The sequence below is a fragment of the Heptranchias perlo genome, unplaced genomic scaffold (genome assembly GCF_035084215.1).
Source record: "Heptranchias perlo isolate sHepPer1 unplaced genomic scaffold, sHepPer1.hap1 HAP1_SCAFFOLD_122, whole genome shotgun sequence".
Taxonomy (NCBI): Eukaryota; Metazoa; Chordata; class Chondrichthyes; order Hexanchiformes; family Hexanchidae; genus Heptranchias; species Heptranchias perlo.
Genome location: NW_027138451.1, coordinates 1088494 through 1111972, shown reverse-complemented (window position 1 = coordinate 1111972; position 23479 = coordinate 1088494). Strand labels below are relative to the sequence as shown.

Below are 23479 nucleotides of genomic sequence, written 5' to 3'. Positions count from 1 at the left end.
CCCTCAGTTTTTTTTCATTATTGTTATTTTTTAACTGTTGTTTTGTTTCAAATATTGCAGAAACATTTCTCTGAACAACATCCCACATCCTCTAGACTAAAGCCCAGCCTGTCTGTCTGCCTGTTGAAGAAGGCCTCACTCTGGAAGCTACGATTTGAATTGCTCCACGAAATGGCGGAACGGACTCTTTGCAGAAGAACTCAAATGGTGCACCTGTCAATCAAAAGAGTGACGTCTCCCTAAACACAATGGCGGACCTGTCAATCATAAGAGTGAGGTCTTCCGAACACAATGGAGCACCCGTCAATCAAAGGAGTGAGGTCGCCCTAAAGACAATGGCAGACCTGCCAATCAAAAGAGTGAAGTCGCCCCAAAACAGAATGGCGCAACTGTCAATCAAAAGAGTGACGTTAGCAAATAACAGAATGGCGGACCTGTCGATCAAAAGAGTGATGCGCCTAAACACAATGGTTGGCCCATCCTAGGTCACGAGCGATTCTTGCTGCAATTCAGGGGAGGGAAGACCACGGATAAATATGAGATTAATTGACTGGAAACAGGCAGTATCACTCCTGGGCTGGGCTCAGTTATTATTATAATTAATTAATTTGGTAATTAAGGTCACAGGATATTTCACCGCGCTTTTGAACTGCTCTCTGAATTTGGACTGAGTCACCGCATAAATAAATGTGTTTGTGCAGGAAGATAAATTCTGAAGCATATATCCGACTTGTTGAAGGGTAAATAAAGAATCATTATAATCTAGGGGACTTGTTCCTGCAATGTTATAATATAAGAAATCTGCAACAGTTGTCAGCCACAGAAGTATGAAGCTGCCGGATATGGTGAAGAGTAAAATCACAGACTTCCTCCTACTCTCCATCTCTGGGTCATTGCGATTGTCTCCCTTGCTCTTACCCCTCAGTCCCTTACGAACCCGACTGGACACTAAAATGTGTCTGACTGTCAGGGCGTTGAGCAACAAAATTAAGGTGAATGGGAGCAATGGGTTTAAAATCGTATCAATCCAGTTAAAGCTCACCCATCCGGGCTCGGTAAAAGAGCTTGTTTTTAAATTACAGAACCATGGTAAGTTGTCGATTATCTCAACAGGTTCAATTGTCACGTAGAAGGGAACGTCTTTCAAACAGAGCAGAATGCAGGTTGTCGCTAAAACCACAGCCGCAGTTTTCCCGGTGCAATATTCAGTTTTCAGCTTTTGGCAACAGATGGCGACAAATCGATCAAAGGAAAAAGTGACGGTGAACCAGACAGAACAGTCGATGGCTGCACGAGTCAGAACAGCGATGACACTACACACAGGGGTGATCTCCAGGAAAGATATTGGGAAATAATAATAATTGATCCGAGTTAATACTACCTCAGTGATAATGACCAGTAGATCCGCCGCTGCCATCGCAACCAGATAGCGAGTGGTGCAGGTGGAGAGACCGCACTTTCCCCGGGATAGGATCACAATCGCAATTAAATTAACTGTAAGAATAAGAAGGAAAAGGGATTGGAAATTACTGCTCAAACTCAACGGGCCATTCTCCGTGACTGAGCCCACACAGTAAGTATATGAGTTTTAGAATACTGCAGTGTTCTAAGCCCAGGCAGTTAGTACGTGAGTGTGGGGATATCACAGTGTTGTCCTGGGCCCAGACAGTAAATATGTGAGTGTGGGGATACCCAGTGTTCCCTGAGCCCAGACAGTAAGTATGTGAGTGTGGGCATATCCCAGTGTTTCCTGAGATCAGACAGTAAGTATGTGAGTGTGGGCATATCCCAGTGTTTCCTGAGACCAGACAGTAGGTATGTGAGTGTGGGCATATCCCAGTGTTTCCTGAGACCAGACAGTAAGTATTTGAGTGTGGGCATATCCCAGTGTTTCATGAGACCAGAAAGTAAGTATGTGAGTGTGGGGATATCCCAGTGTTCATTGAGCCCAGACAGTAAGTATGTGAGTTTAGGCGTATCCCAGTGTTTTCCTCAGTCCAGACAGTGAGTATGTTAGTGTGAGGGTAATGCAGTGTTTGAAACATCGAAACAAAGAAAAAGTTACGGCACAGAAGGAGGCCATTTGTGCCACCGTTTCTATGCCGGTTGAAAAAGAGCTTCCCAGCCTAATCCCACTTTTCAGCACTTGGTCCGTAGCCCTGTGGGTTCCGGCAATTCAATTGCATATCCAGGTACTTATGAAATGAGTTGAGGTTTTCTGCCTCTACCACTCTTTCAGGCAGTGAGTTCCAGTTCCCCCACCACCCTCTGGGTGAAAAAATAAAATCCTCAGCTCCCGTCCAATCCAATTAGTTTAAATTTATGCCCCCTGGTTATTGACCTCTCTGCAAAGGGAAATAGGTCCTTCCTTTCCATTTTATCTCGGCTCCCCATAAATGTATTCACCTAAGCCTCCTCTGTTCAAAAGAAAACAACCCCACCCAATCCAATCTTTCCTTATGGCTAAAACTCTCCAAGTTCTTGCAACCACCTCGTAAATCCTCTCGTGCAATTACATCCTTCATGTAATGTGATGACCAGAACCCTACACAGTACTAAAGCTGTGGCCTAAGTAATGATTTATACAGTTCCAGCAAAACCTCCCTGCTCTTTTATTCTGTGCCTCGGCTAATAAAGGAAAGTATCCAATATGTCTTCTTAACCACTTTAATAATCTGTCCTGCTACCTTCAGGGATTCGTGGACATGCACACCAAGGTCCCTTTGTTCCTCTAGGCCTCTCAGTATTCTTCCATTTATTGTGTGCTCCCTTGCCTTGTTTGATCTCCCCAAATGCATTACCTCACACTTCTCCAGATTGAATTCCATTTTCCACTTTTCTGCCCACCTGAACAATCAACTGATATCTTCCTACAGTCTACAGCTTTTCTCCTCACTATCAACCACACGGCCAATTTTTGCTTTATCCGCAAACTTCTGAATCATGTCCCTTACATTAAGTCCAAAGCGTTAATATATACCACAAAAAGCAAGGGACCTAATACTCAGCCCGGCGGAACCCCACCGGAAACAGCCGTCCAGTCACAAAAATAGCTTGATTTTACTTGCCCTCTCTTTACCTTCCAAACTTCTTTTTTTAATTTCACCCCTGCACTTTTTATACTCCTCAAGGCTTTCTGTCGTATTGAGTTCTCGGTGTCTGACATAAGTTTTCTTTTTCTGCACTATCTTACCTTGCCTGCTCCTTGACATCCAGTGGGCTTTGGATGTGGCAGCCCCACCCTTTTTCTTTGTGCAAACATGTTTACTTTGAACCCTTTGATTCGGCCCCTCGAATGCCTCCCACTTCTCTGACATTGATTTACTTCGAATAGCTGTTTCCAGTCCACGTTTGCTGAATCACTTCTTAGCTTAGTAAAACTGGCCTTTCCCCAATTGAGAACTTTTACTCCCGTTGTATATTTATCCTTTTCCATGACTATACTAAAACTAACTGAATTTTGATCACTACCACCAAAATGCTCTCCCACTGATACTCCTTCCACCTGTCCAGCCTGGTCCCAGTCACTAAGGATGCGAGTGTGAAGATATCCCAGTACTCTTCTGAGCCCAGATAGTAAGTATGTGAGCGTGGGGATATCCCAGTGTTCTCCTGAGCCCAGACAGTGAGTATGTGAGTGTTGGATATCACACTGCTCGCCTGGAACAAGCAGTGGGCTTGTGGAACTTGTGGATATCCCAGTGTTCTCCTGTGCACAGCCAGCAATTGTGTGAGTGTGGGGATACCCCAGTGTTCGGCTGAGCACAGACAGTAAGGATGTGAGTGTGGATATATCCCAGCGTTCTGCTGGGCACAGAATAAGCATGTGAATTTGGGGAAGTTCCAGTGTTCTCGTGAGGCCAGGCAGGGAGGATGTGGGGATATCCCGTGTTGTCCTGGTCTCAGTCAGTAATTCTGAGCGTGTGGTGTTATCTGTGTTCTCCTCATCTCGGACAGTAATTATATGAGTGTGGGCATATCCTAGTGTTCTCACCCCATACACCTGCACTTTGCGGCAGATTTACTGCACAAGGATCATGAGCTGGAACCTGAGACGATTCTTCCTTCCCAGTCCAGAGTCGCTGTGTTTAGCGTCCTAACCCTGGACCCTGCCCAAAATGGGGAATATTTTTGTTGTATATGAAAGCAAGGTCTTGTCATTTCAATGTGTATAAAAAAACTGATCGTGCATTGTTTAAAGGAAATAGATGCAAGTGAAGTAAAATAAAACATCATGAGAGGGCGTGGAGTTTGAGCGGAACAGTAAGTAAAAGAAACTGAACCAATAGACGAGAAGTGAGGCCCCCCAAATATACCAGCGGGGGAAGGTTGTGGGTAAGTTTTCGGTGTCTGCTCTCTGGCAGGTATGATCCCATCCCCTGTGAGTTTGAGGGGAGCACAAGTTTACTGGTCTTCGGACCTGAGAGAAGGAATGAAAGGGGTAGAAATATATAAAGTTGCCAGAAAAAGTAGCAAGTCTGAGGATTGAGAACAGTTTAGAATTCAGCAAAAAGGACCAAGAGATTGATTAAGAAGGGAAACATAGAGTATGATAGCAAACTTGCAAGGAACATAAAAGTGGACTGTTAAAGCTTCTACAAGTATGTAAAAAGAGAAAGACTAGTGAAGACAAATGTAGGTCCCTTACAGTCAGAAACGGGAGAATTTATAATAAGGAACAAGGAAATTGCAGAGCAATTAAACACATACTTTGGTTCTGTCTTCACGGAAGAAGACAGAAAGAGCTTCCCAGAAATGCTAGGGAACCAAGGGACTAGTGAGAAGGAGGAAATAAATGAAATTAGTATTAGTCAAAAGATAGAGCTGGAGAAATGAATGGGACTGAAAGCCGACAAGTTCCCAGGGCCTGATAACCTGCATCCCAGAGCACTAGAAGAGGTAGCCATGGAAATAGTGGATGCATTTGTTGTTATCTTCCAAAATTCTATAGATTATGGAACGGTTCCTGCAGATTGGAGGGTGGCAAATGTAAACCCACTATTTTAAAAAGGAGGGAGAGAGAAAACAGGGAACTGCAGACCGCTTAGCCTCACATCAGTAATGGGGAAAATGTTAGATTCTGACATAAAGGATGTGATAAGAGGGTACTTAGAAAATATCAAAGGGATTAGACAAAGTCAACATGGATTTATGAAAGGGAAATCATGTTTGACAAACCTACTGGAGTTTTTTGAGGATGTAACTGTTAGAATCGATAAGGGAGATGCAGTGGATTTTCAGAAGGCCTTTGATAAAGTACCACATAAGAGATTAGTGTGCAAAATTAAAGCACATGGGATTGGGGGTAATCAAGGGCATGGATTCAAAATTGTTTAAAAAACAGGAAACAGAGAGTCGAAGTAAACGCGTGTTTTTCGGGGTGGCAGATTGTCCCTAGTGGGGTACCGCAGGGATCAGTGCTTGGGCCCCAGCTACTCACAATGTGTATCAATGATTTGGATGAGGGAACCAAGTGTAATATTTCCAAGTTTGGTGAGGACACAAAACTAGGTGGGAAGGTGAGTTGTGAGGAGGATGCAAGGATACTTCAAGGCGATTTAGACAAGTTGAGTGAGTGGGCAAATACATGGCAGATGCAGTATAATGTGGATAAATGTGAACTTATCCACGTCGGAAGGAAAAACAGAAAGGCAGAGTATTATTTAAATGGTGATAGATTGGGAAATGTTGATGTACAAAGAGACCTGGGTGTCCTTGTACGCCAGTCACTCAAAGCAAACATGCAGGTGCAGCGAGCAGTTAGGAAGACAAATGGTATGTTGGCCTTCATTGCAAGATGATTTGAGTACAGGAGCAAGGATGTTTTACCGCAGTTTTGCAGGGCCTTGGTGCGATCACAGCTGGAGTATTGAATGGAGTTTTGGTCTCCTTACCTAAGAAAGGATATACTTGCATAGAGCGAGTGCAGCGTAGGTTCACCACACTGATTGCTGGGATGGCAGGACTGTCGTATGAGGAGAGATTGGGTCGACTCGGCCTGTATTCACTCGAGGTTAGAAGAATGAGAGGGAATCTCACTTAAACATATAAAATTCTGACAGTGCTGGACATAATGGATGCAGGGAGGATGTTTACCCTGGCTGGGGGGTCTAGAACGAGACGGAGCATGTCTCAGGGTATGGTATAGGACAATTAGAACTGAGATAAGAAGAAATTTCTTCACTCAGAGGGTGGTGAAACTGTGAAATTCTCCACGACAGAAGGCTGTGGAGGCCAAGTCAATGAATATCTTTAAGAATGAGATCGATAGACTTCCAGACACAAAAGGCATCAAAGGGCATGGGGAAACAGCAGGAATATAGTGTAGAGATAGAGGATCAGCCATGATCATATGGCATGGCGGCAAAGTCTCGAAAGATCGAAAGGAATACTCCTGCTCCAATTTTCCATTTTTCTAATTTTTAAAATGAAAATCTGGAACGAAGTGTCGTATGTCCTCGGAGCGTCGGGTCAGAACGAAACAATGGATGAAGATTCAGATCCAGAAAAAGGGCGAGAGATCTGAGACGAGAGCAACTGAGCAATCTCAAATAATAATTGAACAATTTGATTTAACATCATGAGTATTGTTTAATGACTGCTGACTGTGATTATCTAACATGAGTATTAGTTAATTACAGTTTCCTGTCATTAAACAGCATGAGTATTAGTTAATCACAGTCACCTGTCATTAAGCAACATAAGTATTAGTTAATCACAGTCACCAGTCATTAAACAACATGCACATTGGTTAATTTGTCACCAGTCATTAAACAATATGAGTATTATTTAATCACAGTCACCTGTCATTAAACAACATAAGTATTAGTTAATCACAGTAACCAGTCATTAAACAACATGAGTATTAGTTAATCACAGTCACCTGTCATTAGACAACATGAGCATTAGTTAATCACAGTCACCGGTCATTGTACAACATGAATATTAGATAATCACAGTCACCAGTCATTAAACAATATGAGTATTAGTTAATCACAGTCACCTGTCATTAAACATCATGAGTATTATTTGATCACAGTCACCAGTCATTTTATAATGTTGCAGATATTGAAGTGATTAATTTATTGAAGCAGTGCACTATTTATTTAACTATGAAGAGTTTACTAATTTATTATTTACTGCCCCCGACAGATCTCTGTATTATGGAAACCCAATATGTTTGTTCTTCAGTAATACGTGTCTCTCCTCACAGGAACAGACCTCACTGAGCAAAGGGCATGGATCGGTGCAGGTTGCATGTGTAGAGACTCTGAATCAAGTATAAGAACTGGTTGATTAAACCTTGATCAGTTACACGAGTGGGCGAATCAATAACCACAGACCAACATTCAGCCTGTGGAAAAGCAAGGTCATAAATTTGAACAGTCATGACCCACAAACTGTCAGGGCCGCATCGGGGCAAAGGGACTAATCAGCACCAACACAACTAAAGTGTTTGCAGTAACTATACATTGAGAAAGAATAAGTCATTATAAACAAACGTTGAATACTGTAAAATTGCTGACCTGTTGTTTATCTGTTCGTAAATAGTTAACATTTGTTTCAGCTGGTGCAGTTCAATTGATATTCTGATGCCATTGGGAATCTGTGCAATGCATTGAATGGAGGGGGTTTAGTCCATCGAGAGTGAATGGGAAGAGGGTTGACTCATTGGTATCCCATATAATGGGAGTGAGTGGGAAGCGCTTCGGTCCATTGACTTTCAGTTCAAAGAGAGTGAATGGTAAGGGGTTTGACACATTGGGATTCTGGACATTGCGAGTCAATGGGAAGTGGGTTGACATATTTGGATTCTGTATATTGGGAGTGAACATGAAGGGGTTTGTTTATTGGGATTCTGTAGAGTGGGAGCGAATGGGAAGGGGTTTCGTCCTTTGGGATTCTGTACAGTGGGAGTGAATGTGAAGATGTTTGGTAATTGGAATTTTTTACAGTGGAAGAGAATGGGAAGTTGTTGTGTCATTGCGATTCTGTGCAGTACGAGTGAATGGGAAGGCGCTTGACCCATTGGGATTCTGGTCAGCGGGAGTGAATGGGAAGTGGTTTGGTCATTGACAGTATGTACATTGGGAGTGAATGGGAAGGGGCTGGTCCTTTGGAATTCTGTACAGTGGGAGTGAGTGGGAAGTGGTTTGGTCCTTTGGGATCCTGTACAGTGGGAGTGAATGGGAAGTGGTTTGGTTCGTTGGGATCCTGTGCAGTGGGAGTGAATGGGAAGGCGTTTGGTCGATTGAGATTCGTTAGAGTGGGACTGATTTGGAATGGGTTTGTTCCTTTGGGATACTACACAGTGGGAGTGAATGGGAAGGTGTTGTGTCATTGCGATTCTGTGCAGTGCGAGTGAATGGGAAGGGGTTTGGCCCATTGGGATTCTGGTCAGCGGGAGTGAATGGGAAGTGCTTTGGTCATTGACAGAATGTACATTGGGAGTGAATGGGAAGGGGCTGGTCCTTTGGGATTCTGTACAGTGGGAGTGAGTGGGAAGTGGTTTGGTCCTTTGGGATCCTGTACAGTGGGAGTGAATGGGAAGTGGTTTGGTTCGTTGGGATCCTGTACAGTGGGAATGAATGGGAAGATGTTTGGTCATTGGGATTTTGATCAGTTTGAGGGAATGGGAAGGGGTTAGGACATTGGGATTTTGTAAAGTGGGAGTGAATGGGAAGGGGTTTGGTCATTGGGATCCTGTACATTGGGAGTTAATCAGAAGGTGTTAGGTCTTTGGGATTCTGTACAGTGGGAGTGAATGGGAATGGGTTTGTTCATTGTAATTCTGTACAGTGGGAGTGAATGGGAAGGGATTTGGTCATTTGCATTCTGTATAGTGGCAGCAAATGGGAAGCGGTTTTGGTCATTGGGATTCTGTACAGTGGGAATGAATGGAAAGGGGTTTGGTCCTTTCGGATTCTGTACAGTGGAAGTGAATGGAAAGGGGTTTGTTCATTGGGAATATATAGAATGGGAGTGAATTTGAAGATGTTTGGTCATTTTGATTTTGTACAGTGGGATTGAGTGGGAAGGAGTTTGGTCATTGGGATTTTGTACAATTCGAGTGAATGAGAAGGGGTTTGGTCCTTTGTGATCCTGTACAATGGGAGTGAACAGGAAGATGTTGTGTTATTGTGATTCTGTACAGTGGGAGTGAATCGGAAGGGGTTTGGTCATTGGAATGGTTGAAGTGTGAGTGAATGGGAAGGGGTTTGGTCATTGGGATTCTGTACAGTACGAGTGAATGTGAAGGTGATTGGTCATTAGGATTCTGTACAGTACGAGTGAATGTGAAAGGGGTTTATTGCATTATGATTCTGCACAGTGGAAGTGAAAGGGAAGGTGTTTAATTATTGCGATTCTCTACAGTGGGAGCGAATGGGAAGAGGTTTGTTCATTGGGATTGTGTACGGTGGGAATTAATGGGAAGGGGTTTGTTCACTGTGATTTTGTACAGCGGGAGTGAATGGGAAGGAGTTTGTTCATTTGGGATTGTGTACAATGGGAGTTAATGGGAAGGGGTTTGTTCATTGTGGTTCGGTACAGTTGGACTTAATGGGAAGGGGCTTGGTCTTTGGGATTCTGCGCCTTTATCAGGTTTGTGTTCACTTTGATTCTATGAAGCTGGATGGAGATGAGTGATGTGTGAATGTTTCTGGTTAGAATGTGACTGGTTAGAATATGACTAGTTACGTTGTGACCGGTTGGGGTGTGACTGGTTAAGATTGTGACTGGTTCAGGTGTGACTGTTTAGCGTGTGACAGGTTAGCGTGTGAATGGTTAGGCTATGACTGGTTAGCTGATGACTGGTAAGCGTGTAACTGATTAGCGTGTGAATGATTAGGTTGTGACTGGTTAGCATTTGACTGGTTATTTTGTGACTGGTTAGCGTGTGACTGGTTAGCGTGTCACTGGCTAGCGTGTGAATGGTTAGGCTGTGACTGGATAACGTGTGTCTGGTTAGGGCGTGACTGGTTAGGGCGTGACTGGTTAGCGTGTGGCTGGTTAGCGTGCGAATGGTTAGCGTGTGACTGGTTAGCGTGTGACAAGTTAGGGTGTGAATGGTTAGCGTGTGACTGGTTAGCGTGCAAGTGTAAAAGTGTACTTGTGTTCAGACAGTTTATCTCATTACCGAGACTAGGCAGAAATTTGACAGGTTTACCTTGGCCGGTTGCTTCTGGTTGGTCTGATTTCAGGATTTTGAAAGGATTGTGTGTGGACCGCAATATGGCAGATTGGAGTCGTTGAGGCGACTAGAATAGATGTATTTAAGCGGAAGCTAAATGAACAAATATGGGAGAAATGAATAGAAGGATATGCTGACAGGGTGAGATGAAATAGGAAGGGAAGATGCTCGTGTGGATTATAAACACCGGCATGGATTTCTTGGGCCGAATGGTCTGTCCCTGCGCTGTAGATTCGATGTAATTCTAGGCAATAAAACAACATCATTCATACTGAAGCTCAATAGGAGATTAAATGAAGGCAGCGGAATGATAGTGAATATTGGAGGGCCAGGTATGACTCGAGGATTATTTCTGAGAAAGGAGGAATTAATACCCAATCTAAGTCTGCACCCTCCCTAGATCACTGAGTGAAATACAGACATAGTTTGGCAGTCTCTTCAGGCTCAAAATTAGGCATCACAGATGCGACCGAGCAGCACCAGATAAGATAAATCGAGGGAGATGGAAAGTGAGGACAAAATTCACAGATGCATCAATGCTTCAAGACCAGAGGAATCAGAATCAGGAGTATCATCGGGGAACTTTAGTATTGACACGAGGAAGTATTTCTTAGGACCAACATTGATAAACAGTTGACAGATATTCATAGTAATAAATGATCACTGGGGTCAGGTCTCCCACTCCGGTTAATGACCCACACTCAGTATAATTGTACACTGACAGATACTCCCAGTAATACATGGTCACTGAGGTCAGGTCTCCCACTCCGGTTAATGACCCACACTCAGTATAATTGTACGCTGACAGATACTCCCAGTAATACATGGTCACTGGGGTCAGGCGTCTCACTCCGGTTAGTGACCCACACTCAGTACAATTCTACACTGACACACATTCACAGTAATACATGGTCAATGGGGTCAGGTGTCCCACACCGATTAGTGACCCACACTCAGTACAATTCTACACTGACACACATTCCCAGTAATAAATGATCACTGGGGTCAGTTGTTCCACTCCGATTAGTGACCCACACTCAGAACAATTCTACACTGACACACACTCCTAGTAATAATTGGTCACTGGGGTCAGGTGTTCACTCCAGTTCGTGACCCACACTCAGTAAAATTCTGCAGTGACAGACGCTCCCAGTAATAAACATCCCCGGACATTTGACAGCACTGAATGCAGCTTCAAATTTGATCCTGTAACTTAACCATGAGACTTCAGCTGAAATATTTATATTGAGATAAGGTAAGGATCGTGAACAAATATGACATCTGATTTATTGAAATGATATCACTGTACCGCTAACTGTGTAATGCTCACCACTAGACCAGCATATAACTTTATCAATTGCAGAGTAAAACCAGAGGACAGCTCACTCAGAGATTCACACAACTTAAATGGTTATATTCGCTTACCAGGCACACCAATGACGGCAAGGATCATGTAATATATTTTCTCGACGCTGTAAAGTGTTGCACCCATTTTCAGTGTGAAGTGATCTGTCCCTTCGTGCTGCAGGCAATCTCTTTGATTTAAACTCTGAGGCCCAGAGCCTTCAATTTATATCCTGTTGTATATCCACTGGGGACTTGAGGTTGCAGCATCGTTCACATTAGTTTTACTTATCTGAACAAACAGGTTGCTACAGCCGATCTCAGTCCCTATTGTGAGAGAATACATTTAGTGCTGGGATTGAATTGGAAAACCCAAAGACTGCACAATTTTGATAATATTAATTAACTAATGAAAATTATTAGCTGTATTCTGAGAGCAATGATGTTGTTCCTTCATCTCGATCTCATATTGTTTTGGTGAGGTCCTTCACTCTGCTGTGTTCATTCAGTAATTAAATTTCAAATGTTAGAGTGTCCTTCTCAGGGCTGTTCCACTCAATTCTGGGATGTGGGGTCCTCTTTAGCTGTGGTTACCGGATTAAAGTGGGATATTGAGGGCAGGAAACAAACAGTTGACCAGACATCGATAGACATTGAGGGCTGAGAACAGTCTTCTGACCGGACATCGGTAGACATTGAGGGCTGAGAACAGTCTTCTGACCGGACATCTGTAGACATTGAGGACTGGGAACAGGCTGGAGAACGGACATCAAAAGACAATGAGGGCAGGAAACATGGTACAGACCGGACATCGATGGGCAGCGAGGACTGCGAACAGGCTACAGACCGGACATCGATAGGCAGCGAGGAGAGGGAACGGGGTGCAGACAGGACATCGATGGGCAGTGAGGGCAGCGATCAGACTGATGACCGGACATCGATGGGCAGTGAGGGCTGTGAACAGGCTGATGTCCGAATATCGATGGAGAGTGAGGGCTCGGAACAGGTTGTAGACCGGACATCGATAGAAAGTGAGGGCTGGTAACAGACTGCTGACCTGATATCGATTGAAAATGAGGGCAGGGAACAGGTTGATGGCCGGACATCGATAGACAGTGAGGGTTGGGAATAGAATACTGACCGGACATTGAAAGACAGTGAGGGCTGTGAACAGACTGATGACCGGATATCATTCGACAGAGAGAGCTGGGGACAGGCTGATGACTGGACATTATTTGACAGAGAAAGCTGCGGACAGGCTGATGACCGGATATCGATGGACAGAGAGAGCTGGGTACAGGCTAATGGCCGGATATCGATAGACAGAGAGAGCTGGGGATAGGCTAATGACAGTATATCAAGAGACAGAGAGAGCTGGGGACAGGCTGATGACTGGACATTATTTGACAGAGAAAGCTGCGGATTGGCTGATGACCGGATATCGATCGATGGAGAGAGCTGAGGATAGGCTGATGACCAGATATCGATTGACAGAGAGAGCTGGGGACAGGCCGATGACCGGACATGAATAGAGAGTGAGAGCTGGGAACAGAATACTGACCGGACATGAATAGAGAGTGAGAGCTGGAAACAGAATACTGACCGGACATGAATAGAGAGTGAGAGCTGGGAACAGAATACTGACCGGACATGAATAGAGAGTGAGAGCTGGGAACAGAATACTGACCGGACATGAATAGATAGTGAGAGCTGGGAACAGAATACTGACCGGACATGAATAGATAGCGAGAGCTGGGAACAGAATACTGACCGGACATGAATAGATCGTGAGAGCTGGGAACAGACTGATGACAGGACATCGATCGACAGTGAGCGCTGGAAACTGACCGATGACCGAACATCGATTGAGAGTGAGGGCAGGGTGGATTCTGATGACCAAACATCGATTGGGAGTGATGGAAGGGAACTGACTGACGACGAGACGTTGATAGAGAGCGAGGGCAGGGAACAGGCTGATGATCGGGCATCGATCGACATGGAGGGCAGTTAACAGGAAACTAACTGGTCACCGACAGACAGTGTGCGCTGGGAGCAGAATAATGACCGGACATCAATAGATAGTGAGAGTTGCGAACAGGATACTGACCGGACATCGATAGACAGTGAGGGCTGGGATCAGGCTGATGACAGGACATCGATAGACAATTAGAGTTGGGAACAGAATACTCAGCGGTCATCGATAGACAGCGAGGGCTGGGAACAGAATACTGACCGGACATCGATAGAGATTGAGGGCTGGGAACAGAATACTGACCGGACATCAATAGAGAGTGAGCGCTGGGAGCAAAATACTGACCGGACATCGATAGACAGTGAGGGCTGGGAACAGAATGCTGACCGGTCATCGATAGAGAGTGAGGGCTGGGAACAGAATACTGACCGGACATCGATAGACAGTGAGGGCTGGGAACAGAATGCTGATCGGTCATCGATAGAGAGTGAGGGCTGGGAACAGAATACTGACCGGACATCGATAGACAGTGAGGGCTGGGAACAGAATACTGACCGGACATCGATAGACAGTGAGGGCTGGGAACAGAATACTGACCGGACATCGATAGACAGTGAGGGCTGGGAACAGAATACTGACCGGACATCGATAGACAGTGAGGGCTGGGAACAGAATACTGACCGGTCATCGATAGAATGTGAGGGCTGGAAACAGAATACTGACCGGACATCAATAGAGAGTGAGGGCTGGGAACAGAATACTGACCGGACATCAATAGACAGTGAGGGCTGGGAACAGAATACTGACCGGACATCGATAGACAGTGAGGGCTGGGAACAGAATGCTGACCGGACATCGATAGAGAGTGAGGGCTGGGAACAGAATACTGCCCGGACATCGATAGAAATTGAAGGCTGGGAACAGAATACTGACCGGACATTTGGACAATGAGTGCTGACAACAGAATACTGACCGGACATCGATAGACATTGTCGAATGGGAAAAGAATACTGACCGGGCATCGACAGACATTGAGGGCTGGGAACAGATAACTGACCGGACATCGATAGACAATTTGGTCTGGCAACAGCGTATTCAGACGAGATGGAGTGGGGTAAAAAGGATGGTGGTGACAATATTGGTTAAAGAGCAATTACAGCTGTAAGGAGGGATGTTATGATCAAAGGATCATCAAATGAGGCAATATGGGTTGAGCTGAAGAACAAAAAAGCGGCAGTCACACTGCTGGGAGTGTATTATAGACTTCCAAACAGTCAGAGGGAGATAGAATAGCAAATATGTTGACAAATTTCAGAGAAGTTCAAATGAAATCGGGCAGTAATAGTCGGGGATTTCAGCTGCTCTAATCTTAACTGGGATAGAATCAGTGTAAAAGATACAGAGGGCGCACAATTCATAAAATCCATTCAGGGGAACATTTGTAGCCACTACGTAGAAATTCCAGCAAGAGAGGGGGCAGTTCAGGATTTAGTTTTAGTGAGTGGAGCTGGGAGGATGGTAAGAGTATCAGTGGGAGACCATTTTGATGGTAGTGATCATAATTCAGTTAGCTTTAGCATAGTTATGGAAAAGGGCAAAGATAGAACGGGAGCAAAAGTTCTCAACGAGGGGAAAAGCCAATTTTACTCAGCTGAGAAGTGATTTAACAAAAGTGGACTGGAAACGGCTCCTTGAAGTTAAATGAGTGTCCAGAGCAGTGGGAGGCGTTCAAGCGGGAGTTAGTGAGGGATTCAGAGCAGATATGTTCCCACAAAGAAAAAGGTTGGGATTGCTGAATCGAGAGCCCCCTGGATGTCAAAAAGCACACAGAGTAGGTTGAAACAGTAAAGGGAAGCTTCTGTTCGATGCCGAGAGCTCAGTACTGCAGAAAGCCGAAAGGAGTATAGAAAGTGCAAGGTTGAAATTAAAAAGGAAATTAAGAAAGCAACGAGAAGGCACGAAAAAAACACTGGCCAGTTAAATCAAGAAAACCCCAAAAAGTTTCATAAATGCAGAAAGAGCAAGAGGATAACTAAGGAAAGAGTAGGACCTATTCGAGACCAAAAGGTAAACTGTGTGTGGAGGCAGAATGTGTGGGTATGGTTCTTAATGAATACTTTGTGTCTGTCGTCATAAAAGAGGGGGACGATGCAGACATTGTTAAGCAGGAGGAATGTGAAATATTGGATTGGGTAAACATAATGGAGGAGGAAATATTAAGGGGCTTAGCAACTTTGAAGGTTGATAAATCGCCAGGCCCGGATGAAATGTATCCAATGGTGTTAAGAGAAGCACGGGATGAAATATCGGAGGCTGCAAGGGATACATTTCATTTTGTAATTCTCCCTGGCTCCAGGCGTGGTGCCGGAGGATTGGAGCACTTCCATTATTGTACCGTTGTTGAAAGAGTGAGAAAGGGATTGACCGACAAATTAAAGGCCAGTCAACATAACCACGGTGATCGGCAAATTATTGGAAACAATTCTGAGTGACAGTGTTAATTGTCATTTAGAAATGCACGGATTAATCAAGGTCAGTCAACATGGATTTGTGAAGGGAAATTTAGAAAAGTGGAAGCCCATGGGATCCAAGAGAAAGTGGCAAGTTGGATCCAAAATTGGCTCAGTGGCAGGAAGCAAAGGGGTCGACGTATTTTTTTGTGACTGGAAGGTTGTTTCCTGTGGGGTTCCGCAGTGCTCAGTACGAGCTCCATTGCTTATTGTGGTATGTATTAATAATTTAGACTTAAATGCAGGTGGCATGATTAAAAAGTTTGCAGATGATTCAAAAATTGCTAGTGTGGTTGATATTGAGTGGTAAAGTTGTAGACTGCAGGAATATATCAATGGACTGGTCAGGTGGGCAAGAAAGTGGCAAATGGAATCCAACCCGGAGAAGTTTGCATTTGGGGAGGACAAACAAGGCGGAGGAATACACAATAAATGGGAGGATACTGTGTGGTGTAGAGGAACAGAGGGTCCTTGGAGTACATGCCCACAGATCCCTGCAGGTCGCAGGACAGGTAGATAAGTTTGTTAAAAAGGCATACGGGATACATTTCTTTCTTAGCCGAGGCAGAGAATATAAGAGCAGGGAGGTTATTCTAGAACTGTATAGTACACTAGCTGGGCCACATCTTGAGTACTGCGTACAGTTTTGATCTCCTTAACTGAGGAGGGATATACTTGCCTTACAGGCGGCGCAACAAAGGGTGGCTAGATTGATTCTTGAGTTGAGAGGGGTGTGCTTTGAGGAGACATTGAGTAGAATGGGCCTATATTCTCTGGAGTTTAGAAGAACAATGGGTGATCTCATTGAAACATTTTTAATTCTTCGCGGACTTGACAGGGTAGATATTGAGAAGATATTTCCCCTGGCTGGAGAGGCTCGAACTAGGGATCATATTCTCAGGATAAGAGGTCGGCCATTTAGGACTGAGCGGAGCAAAAATTTCTTCACTCAGAGGGTTGTGAATCTTTGTAATTCTCTACCACAGAGGGCTGTAGATGCTCAGTCGTTCAGTATATTCAAGGCTGAGATCGATATATTATTGGACTCTAAGGGAATCAAGGGATATGGGGATCGGGCGGGAAAGTGGAGGTCGAAGATCAGCCATGATCTTATTGAAAGGCGGAGCAGGCTCGAGTGGCCGTATGGCCTACTCACCCTCCTTCTTTCTTCTGTGCTTTTTTCTTAAAGGTACAGATCTGCAATGATCGAAATAAATGGCGGAGCAGGCTGGAAGGGCAGAATGGCCTAATCCTGTCCCTCTGGCCCTATGCCTCGAGCACCTTAAGTCATCATTACTGAAATGAGAGTTTAATTAATCGCATGTCCATTTTCAGTGTTACTGAAACCTCTACAGGTAAAATGATTTCTGATGTGTGTCGTGTATCCATTATAGCTCCCTGCAATTCATTGTAACCAGTTGCTGAGTGTAAAAATTCCTGTCTCACTGTATTACTGCTCCCATTCTGGGTCTGGAAATTTGCTCTGTTTGGCCTGAAGTGATTCTTTTGCTGCTTTCCTGTCAGAGACAGTAATTAATAGAATATCACGATCTTCCTTTCCTCCATCTTCCTTGTCCCATGTGTTCATTGCCATTAAAATGTTCTTTTAATCCAGTTATTTTCTATATTAAATGTCTCAGGGTGATGCGGATCTAAATGAGAATGTGAGCTGTATTCATTCACTGGGGTGCTGTCAGATTATGAAGTGATACTGAATTCCACAAACTGCAGTACAGAATTCCACCATATAAATACTGTGGCCACAAGAGCAGGCCAAACGCAGGGTATCCTGCGGCGAGTGACTCACCTCCTGACTCCCCAAAGACTTTCCACAATCTACAAGGCACAAGTCAGGAGTGTGATGGAATACTCTCCACTTGCCTGGATGAGTGCAGCTCCAACAACACTCGACATCATCCAGGACAAAGCAGCCCGCTTGATTTGCACCCCATCCACCACCATACACATTCACTCCCTTCCCCACCGGTGCACGGTGGCTGCAGTGTGTACCATCCACAGGATGCACTGCAGCAACTCGCCAAGGCTTCTTCGACAGCACCTCCCAAATCCGCGAACTCTACCACCTAGAAGGACAAGACCAGCAGGTACATTGGAACAACAGGACCTGCACGTTCCCCTCCAAGTCACACACCATCCCGACTTGGAAATATATCACCGTTCCTTCATCGTCGCTGGCTCAAAATCCTGGAAAACCCTTCCTAACAGCACTGTGGGAGAACCTTCACCACACGGAATGTAGCGGTTCAAGAAGGCGGCTCACCACCTCCTTCTCAAGGGCAATTAGTGATGGGCAATAAATGCCGGCCTCGCCAGCGACGGCCACATCCCATGAACGAATAAAACAAAATCTGTATGTCTCCACAACTCTGAGTATCTTCATTTCATCCACAGCCCTGAGTACCTTCATTCTCTCCACAGCCCTGAGTATCTGCATTATCTACACCGTCCTGAGTATCTGTATTATCTCCACAACCTTGAGTATCTGCATTATCTGCACAGTCCTGAGTATCTGCATTGTCTCCACAGTCCTGAGTATCTGCATTTTCTACCCATCCCTGAATACCTGGATTGTCTCCACAGCCCTGAATATCTGCATTGTCTCTTTGCAACAATCAAGCCCAATGGCTGTGCAAGCTGGAGGTCAATTGAAGTTATCAAGACTGAGATCGATAGATTTTTCTTGGTTATGTGTATCACATGGGATATGTAGAAAATGCGGGTAGCTGGAGTTAAGATACAGATCAGCCAGCATCTTATTGAATCGAGGAACTGGCCCGAGGAGCTGCACCTAAACGCTAACACTGCCCCAAACCTCGTTCTGTTTCTTTATGTTTCCATGAAAAAGTAAATTAGCCATTCCCGTGCTCTTGTCTCGAGGTGCAGGAATAATGCATTCAATCTACCATTGAGTGAAACTGCCTTTCCACAGTTCAGTGTTTTCATTGCTTTGTTAACTTCCTCAATGTTATTCGAACTTTGCTGCAACTGAGGAGTGATTGAAGTTACGTCTTGATTTGTTTTGTTTTTTGCTGTGATTTATGAGCTGGTTTGCCATTTAGAATGAGTTGGTGAGCGACTTGGTTTGGAGACTGTGGTGATGCGCTTTGACCGCTGCTATTCGGGGTTTCGCTTGATGACGCTCCTTAAAACCTTTTGATCACATGTCCTAATCCTTATGAGGCTCGGTTTCACATTTTTATTTGATAATGTTCAGGTGAAGCGCCTTGGGACGTTTTACTCGGTTCAGGACGCTCTGTAAACGCAAGCTGTTGTCGGTGTTGGTTTTGACCGAGCACATTATAAAATGAACAATGAATGTATAACATGGAGCAATATTCCCCATGGAACAGAAATATGAAAAAAAATATATCGGAGCAAAATCTCCAAAACTATTGCACTAATCAAGCAGGAGTTGACATGTGTGTTTGGGATAATTTCACACCAAGAACCGCTCTCACTTGCACTGCCAACGATATCGAAATGTTACTGTTTTTTTATTATCGCGGAACATTTACGGAGGGGGATAAACTCAGAACAATATCAGTAATGAGGACGGCAGATCTTAACAAGACGAAACAGGCAAGTGACAGTTCCTTGATGAGAGATCAGTATTGCCAAAACATCTTATGATTTGATATATTTCCACAGACTTCTCCAATTATTTCTTTACCATTTAACCTTCACACCTCACTGGTATTGATTCATTCGGTCGCCCGATACACACCCGCCAAATTTACCCTCTTCCCAAACTTCAACCTTTCGCCCACTCATCAAAGGTCAGACTGTTAGAAAGTTTAGTGTGTCGGACTACTAGCTACAGTTGAAATTTTCCACCCATCACCAAAATTATCTAATCCCACGCTAGAGCGTCATGACTGTTTCCATCATCTGCTCCGGACATCATCTGTAATATAGCCGCGATATCAATTCAAACTGTTCATGTTCTTGATGTTTCAGAGAATACAGACCGTACTGTGGTTGATATCAGAGGCCGGGTGGAGAATGGCTAAAGATATAGAAACCCTCATTAAAGATCAAATCATCGAGCATCTGGATAGACTTAAAGTCACAATAGATCTCCAGTATGTGTTGATGAAGGGGAGTTTATGCCAATTTACCCGACTGGTTTCCGTTCAGGGTGTGACAAAAGAGCTTGTTAGGGGAAAGGAAATTACGGTTGTGCACTTGGATTTCAGTAAATCCTTTGATACAGCTCCTCCGGAAAGGCTGGCACTGTCAATAATTAAAGCACAAATCAGTGGAAATATTTTACAATAGATATACAATTGGTTGCCCGATAGAAGCCAGGGATTAGTGGAACAGGGATTATCATCAGCCTGGGAGAATGTTGCTGGTTGGGTCCCACATGAGTCTGTTTTGGGGCATATTTTATTTAATATCTTTATAAATGATGTAGAGCTCGGAAACACGAGCACAGTGGCTAAATTATCAGTTAATGAAGAAGGTGGACGACAAAGCTGAATAAGATAAACTGCAATAGGATTTGACTGTACTTGGGGATTGGGCAGGCAGGTGACAGGTGGAATTCAATGTCGAGAAATGCAACGTGCTTCATATGGGGATGAAAGATCCAGGAAGTGGTTGGTTCTTTAATGGAAAGTATGTAATATGCATGGGGAATGAAAAAGATCTGGGAGTCCCGATTGAGAGTAAATAGAAGCTACCGCAGCAATAATTCTTGTTCTCCACAATACAAAAAAAGATGAGTTGAAGTAAAGTGGAACGAGGCTGGTCTGGAGCATGAACATCGGCAAAGACTTGTTGGACCGAATGGACTGTTCTTGTGCTTTAAATACCATATAATATTATGTAATAATGATCTGGAACAATTGAAAGGGACAGAAGTGACCAAACGGAATGATTGAGTGGATGGAGGGATTAGATTCTGAGGAGCGATGACGCAAATTGGACATATTCTCATTTGAAAAGAGAAGGTTGAGATGCGATATGATTGCTGTTATTAGGATTCTAAATGGACTGGACACTATAGACCATGACAACCTATTTCACGTTGTCCCGAACAGTAAAACCAGAGGAAATGGTCAGTGTTTGAAGGATGATAAATTCAAAACTAATCAGAGAAAATATATTTCAGTGAGCGAGTGATCAATGTATGGAACATTTTCCACGGGGAGACGGTGGAGAAAGTTAGTATTGATTAACTCAAACGAAAATTAGATAGATTTATTTCAGAAAATAACATTTTCGGACACAGTATATCAGTAATTTGAGTCCTGAGATATGTTGAGTCTACCATTCTTGAACGGAGCAGATGGCTTGGACCTATGGTTTATAAAACTTTCCGTCACTGGGGGTTTCCTCACCTCATATTTGGGTCTGTAGTAGACCCATTGATAGAGATTGATTCCTATTTTTAGTCAACAGCTCCATTATCATTATATCATGGGTCCACCAGGATGGTAGAAGGCAAATTAGATGGAACTTAGTCTTTTTACTTTTACCAGTTCATATGTTCCTCTGAGTTGTGATCTGGAAAGTTTTCCATTGTTTCATTATTTAATGGAATTAACAATGAAAGTAAATGGATATTTCACCATACTCTTGAACTGCTCTCTGAATTTAGTCTGGGTCACTGCATAAATAGAGGTATTTGTGCAGCAACTCAGGAGCTGGAGCATGAATCCTATTTCTAATACATATTGTGGTGGAAATACATTATCATACCCCAAATAGTACAATCGTCTCCACAGTGAATATACCACAAACACAGCCCATAACAGAATGAAATTCCCAGAGATAAGAAACAGTAAAATTATGGATTTCCTTCGATTCTCCATCTCTGGGTCTCTGTGAATCTCCCCACTGCTGTGGCCCATGAGTCTCCTGCGGCCTTTGTTGGCCACTAAAATGTGTCTGACGGTTAAACCATTGAGCAGCAGAATTAGAACAAATGGGACCCCCGGGGTTAGAACATAATATAGGAATTCAATTGCTCTCCACATCTGTGAATATGTAACACTGAATGTTACAAAACAAAATCGGGGTTCATTGACAAGTAGATATTGGCCTGTATACGTAAAGTAAAAGCTTAAGTTTTTACAAAAGAATAGCACAGTCACTGTTGCTAAAACCACAGCCGCCGTTTTCTCGGTGCAATATTTTGTTTTCAACCTCTGACAGCAAATGGCCACAAATCGATCAAAGGTGAAAGTGACGGTGAACCAGACAGAACAGTCTGTGGCTGCGTAAAGAAGGACGGCGTGGATATGGCAGACTTTAATTTCCAGCACAAAAACAAACAGAGAATGAAACGTAATAGGAATTTGCCTCAATATCAGATCGATGATAACGACCAGTAGATCCGCCGCTGCCATGGCCACCAGGGAGCGAGTGACACATTTGGAGAGACCGCACTTTCCCCGAGACAGGATCACAATCGTCACTAAATTAACTGTAAGAAAAAAGAAAGAAACTGCGGAATTCGACATCAGATTTAAAGCAAAAGAGACAGCTTGAGATATTTCTTTTTCCGGTTTTCAGGATGTTGCTGCATCCAGAGATAATGTTTAATTACTTTCTGCCTTTGAGTGGGTTTGAAGCAAAATTACTCAGCATTGCAATTGGAAATAAACGTACAACTCTCATTAAATCCAAATGAAAATACTGCAGATGCTTGAAATCTGAAATAAGAAGAGAAAATGCTGGGAACACTCAACAGGTCAGGGGGCATCTGTGGAGAGAGATAAATAGTTCACATTTCAAGTCGATAACCTTTCTTCAGACCTGGAAGGCGTTAGAGATGAAAAACGTTTAAGCAAATCGATGGTCAGGGAAAAGGTGGTCGGGGGAGAAAATGATAGAGTGGTCTGTGGTAGGGTGGCGGGCAGCAGTTATTAAATGACAATTGAAACAAATATGAAAAATAACAAGCGGAAAATGGCGAATATACGTGAAAACACGGCGTTCTGTAATGGGAATCCAAAAAGACCAACAGCTCCCAGATCAACTTCCAGATCTAAGGTCACTGAGCAGTTAACTGGTGCCATTTGCCGCAGATCTTTTGGATAATGCAGGATGAAATCTCCCATGGTCACTGGTGCTGCTCACTGCCCAAAGAGACAGGGTTGGGGAAGGGGAATCTCCCATGGTCCGTGGTGTTGATCACTGTCCAATGATAAAGGGTTAGGGTTGGGGAATCTCCCATGGTCACTGATGATCACTGCCCAATGATACAGGTATGGAGAAGGGGAATACACCATATTCACTGCCCAATGATCATTGGTTGAGGAGAGGGATCGCCCATGGTCACCGCTGCTGATCACTGGCCTATTATTCTCGGTTTGGGAGGCGGGAATTTCCCATGGTCACTTCTGATGCTCACTACACAATGATCCTGGGATAAGGAAGGAGAATCTGCTATAATTACCAATGATGCTCACTGACCAATGATCCTGGGTG

General features: G+C 44.0%; 1 protein-coding gene across 1 annotated transcript; it reads right to left on the bottom strand.

The window, feature by feature from the left end:
• Nucleotides 1-583: 583 nt before the first annotated feature.
• On the bottom strand, nucleotides 584-23109 carry LOC137308162 (probable G-protein coupled receptor 139). The gene is made up of 3 exons (XM_067977045.1): nucleotides 22971-23109; nucleotides 22122-22472; nucleotides 584-1560 (listed from the first exon to the last, which is right to left on the bottom strand). Exons 1-3 carry the CDS (start codon nucleotides 23107-23109, stop codon nucleotides 584-586), a joined length of 1467 nt encoding a protein of 488 aa, XP_067833146.1.
• Between the last annotated feature and the right edge of the window lie 370 nt (nucleotides 23110-23479).

Coding starts and splice junctions, on each gene's coding strand:
- LOC137308162 (XM_067977045.1), bottom strand. CDS start 23,109: ATGGGAGATTTCATCCTGCATTATCCAAAAGATCTGCGGCAAATGGCA. Junction 22,473..22,970: donor ACAGAACGCCGTGTTTTCAC/GTATATTCGCCA, acceptor TTTTTCTTACAG/TTAATTTAGTGACGATTGTG. Junction 1,561..22,121: donor AGTGACTGTGCTATTCTTTT/GTAAAAACTTAA, acceptor GTGTGGGCTCAG/TCACGGAGAATGGCCCGTTG.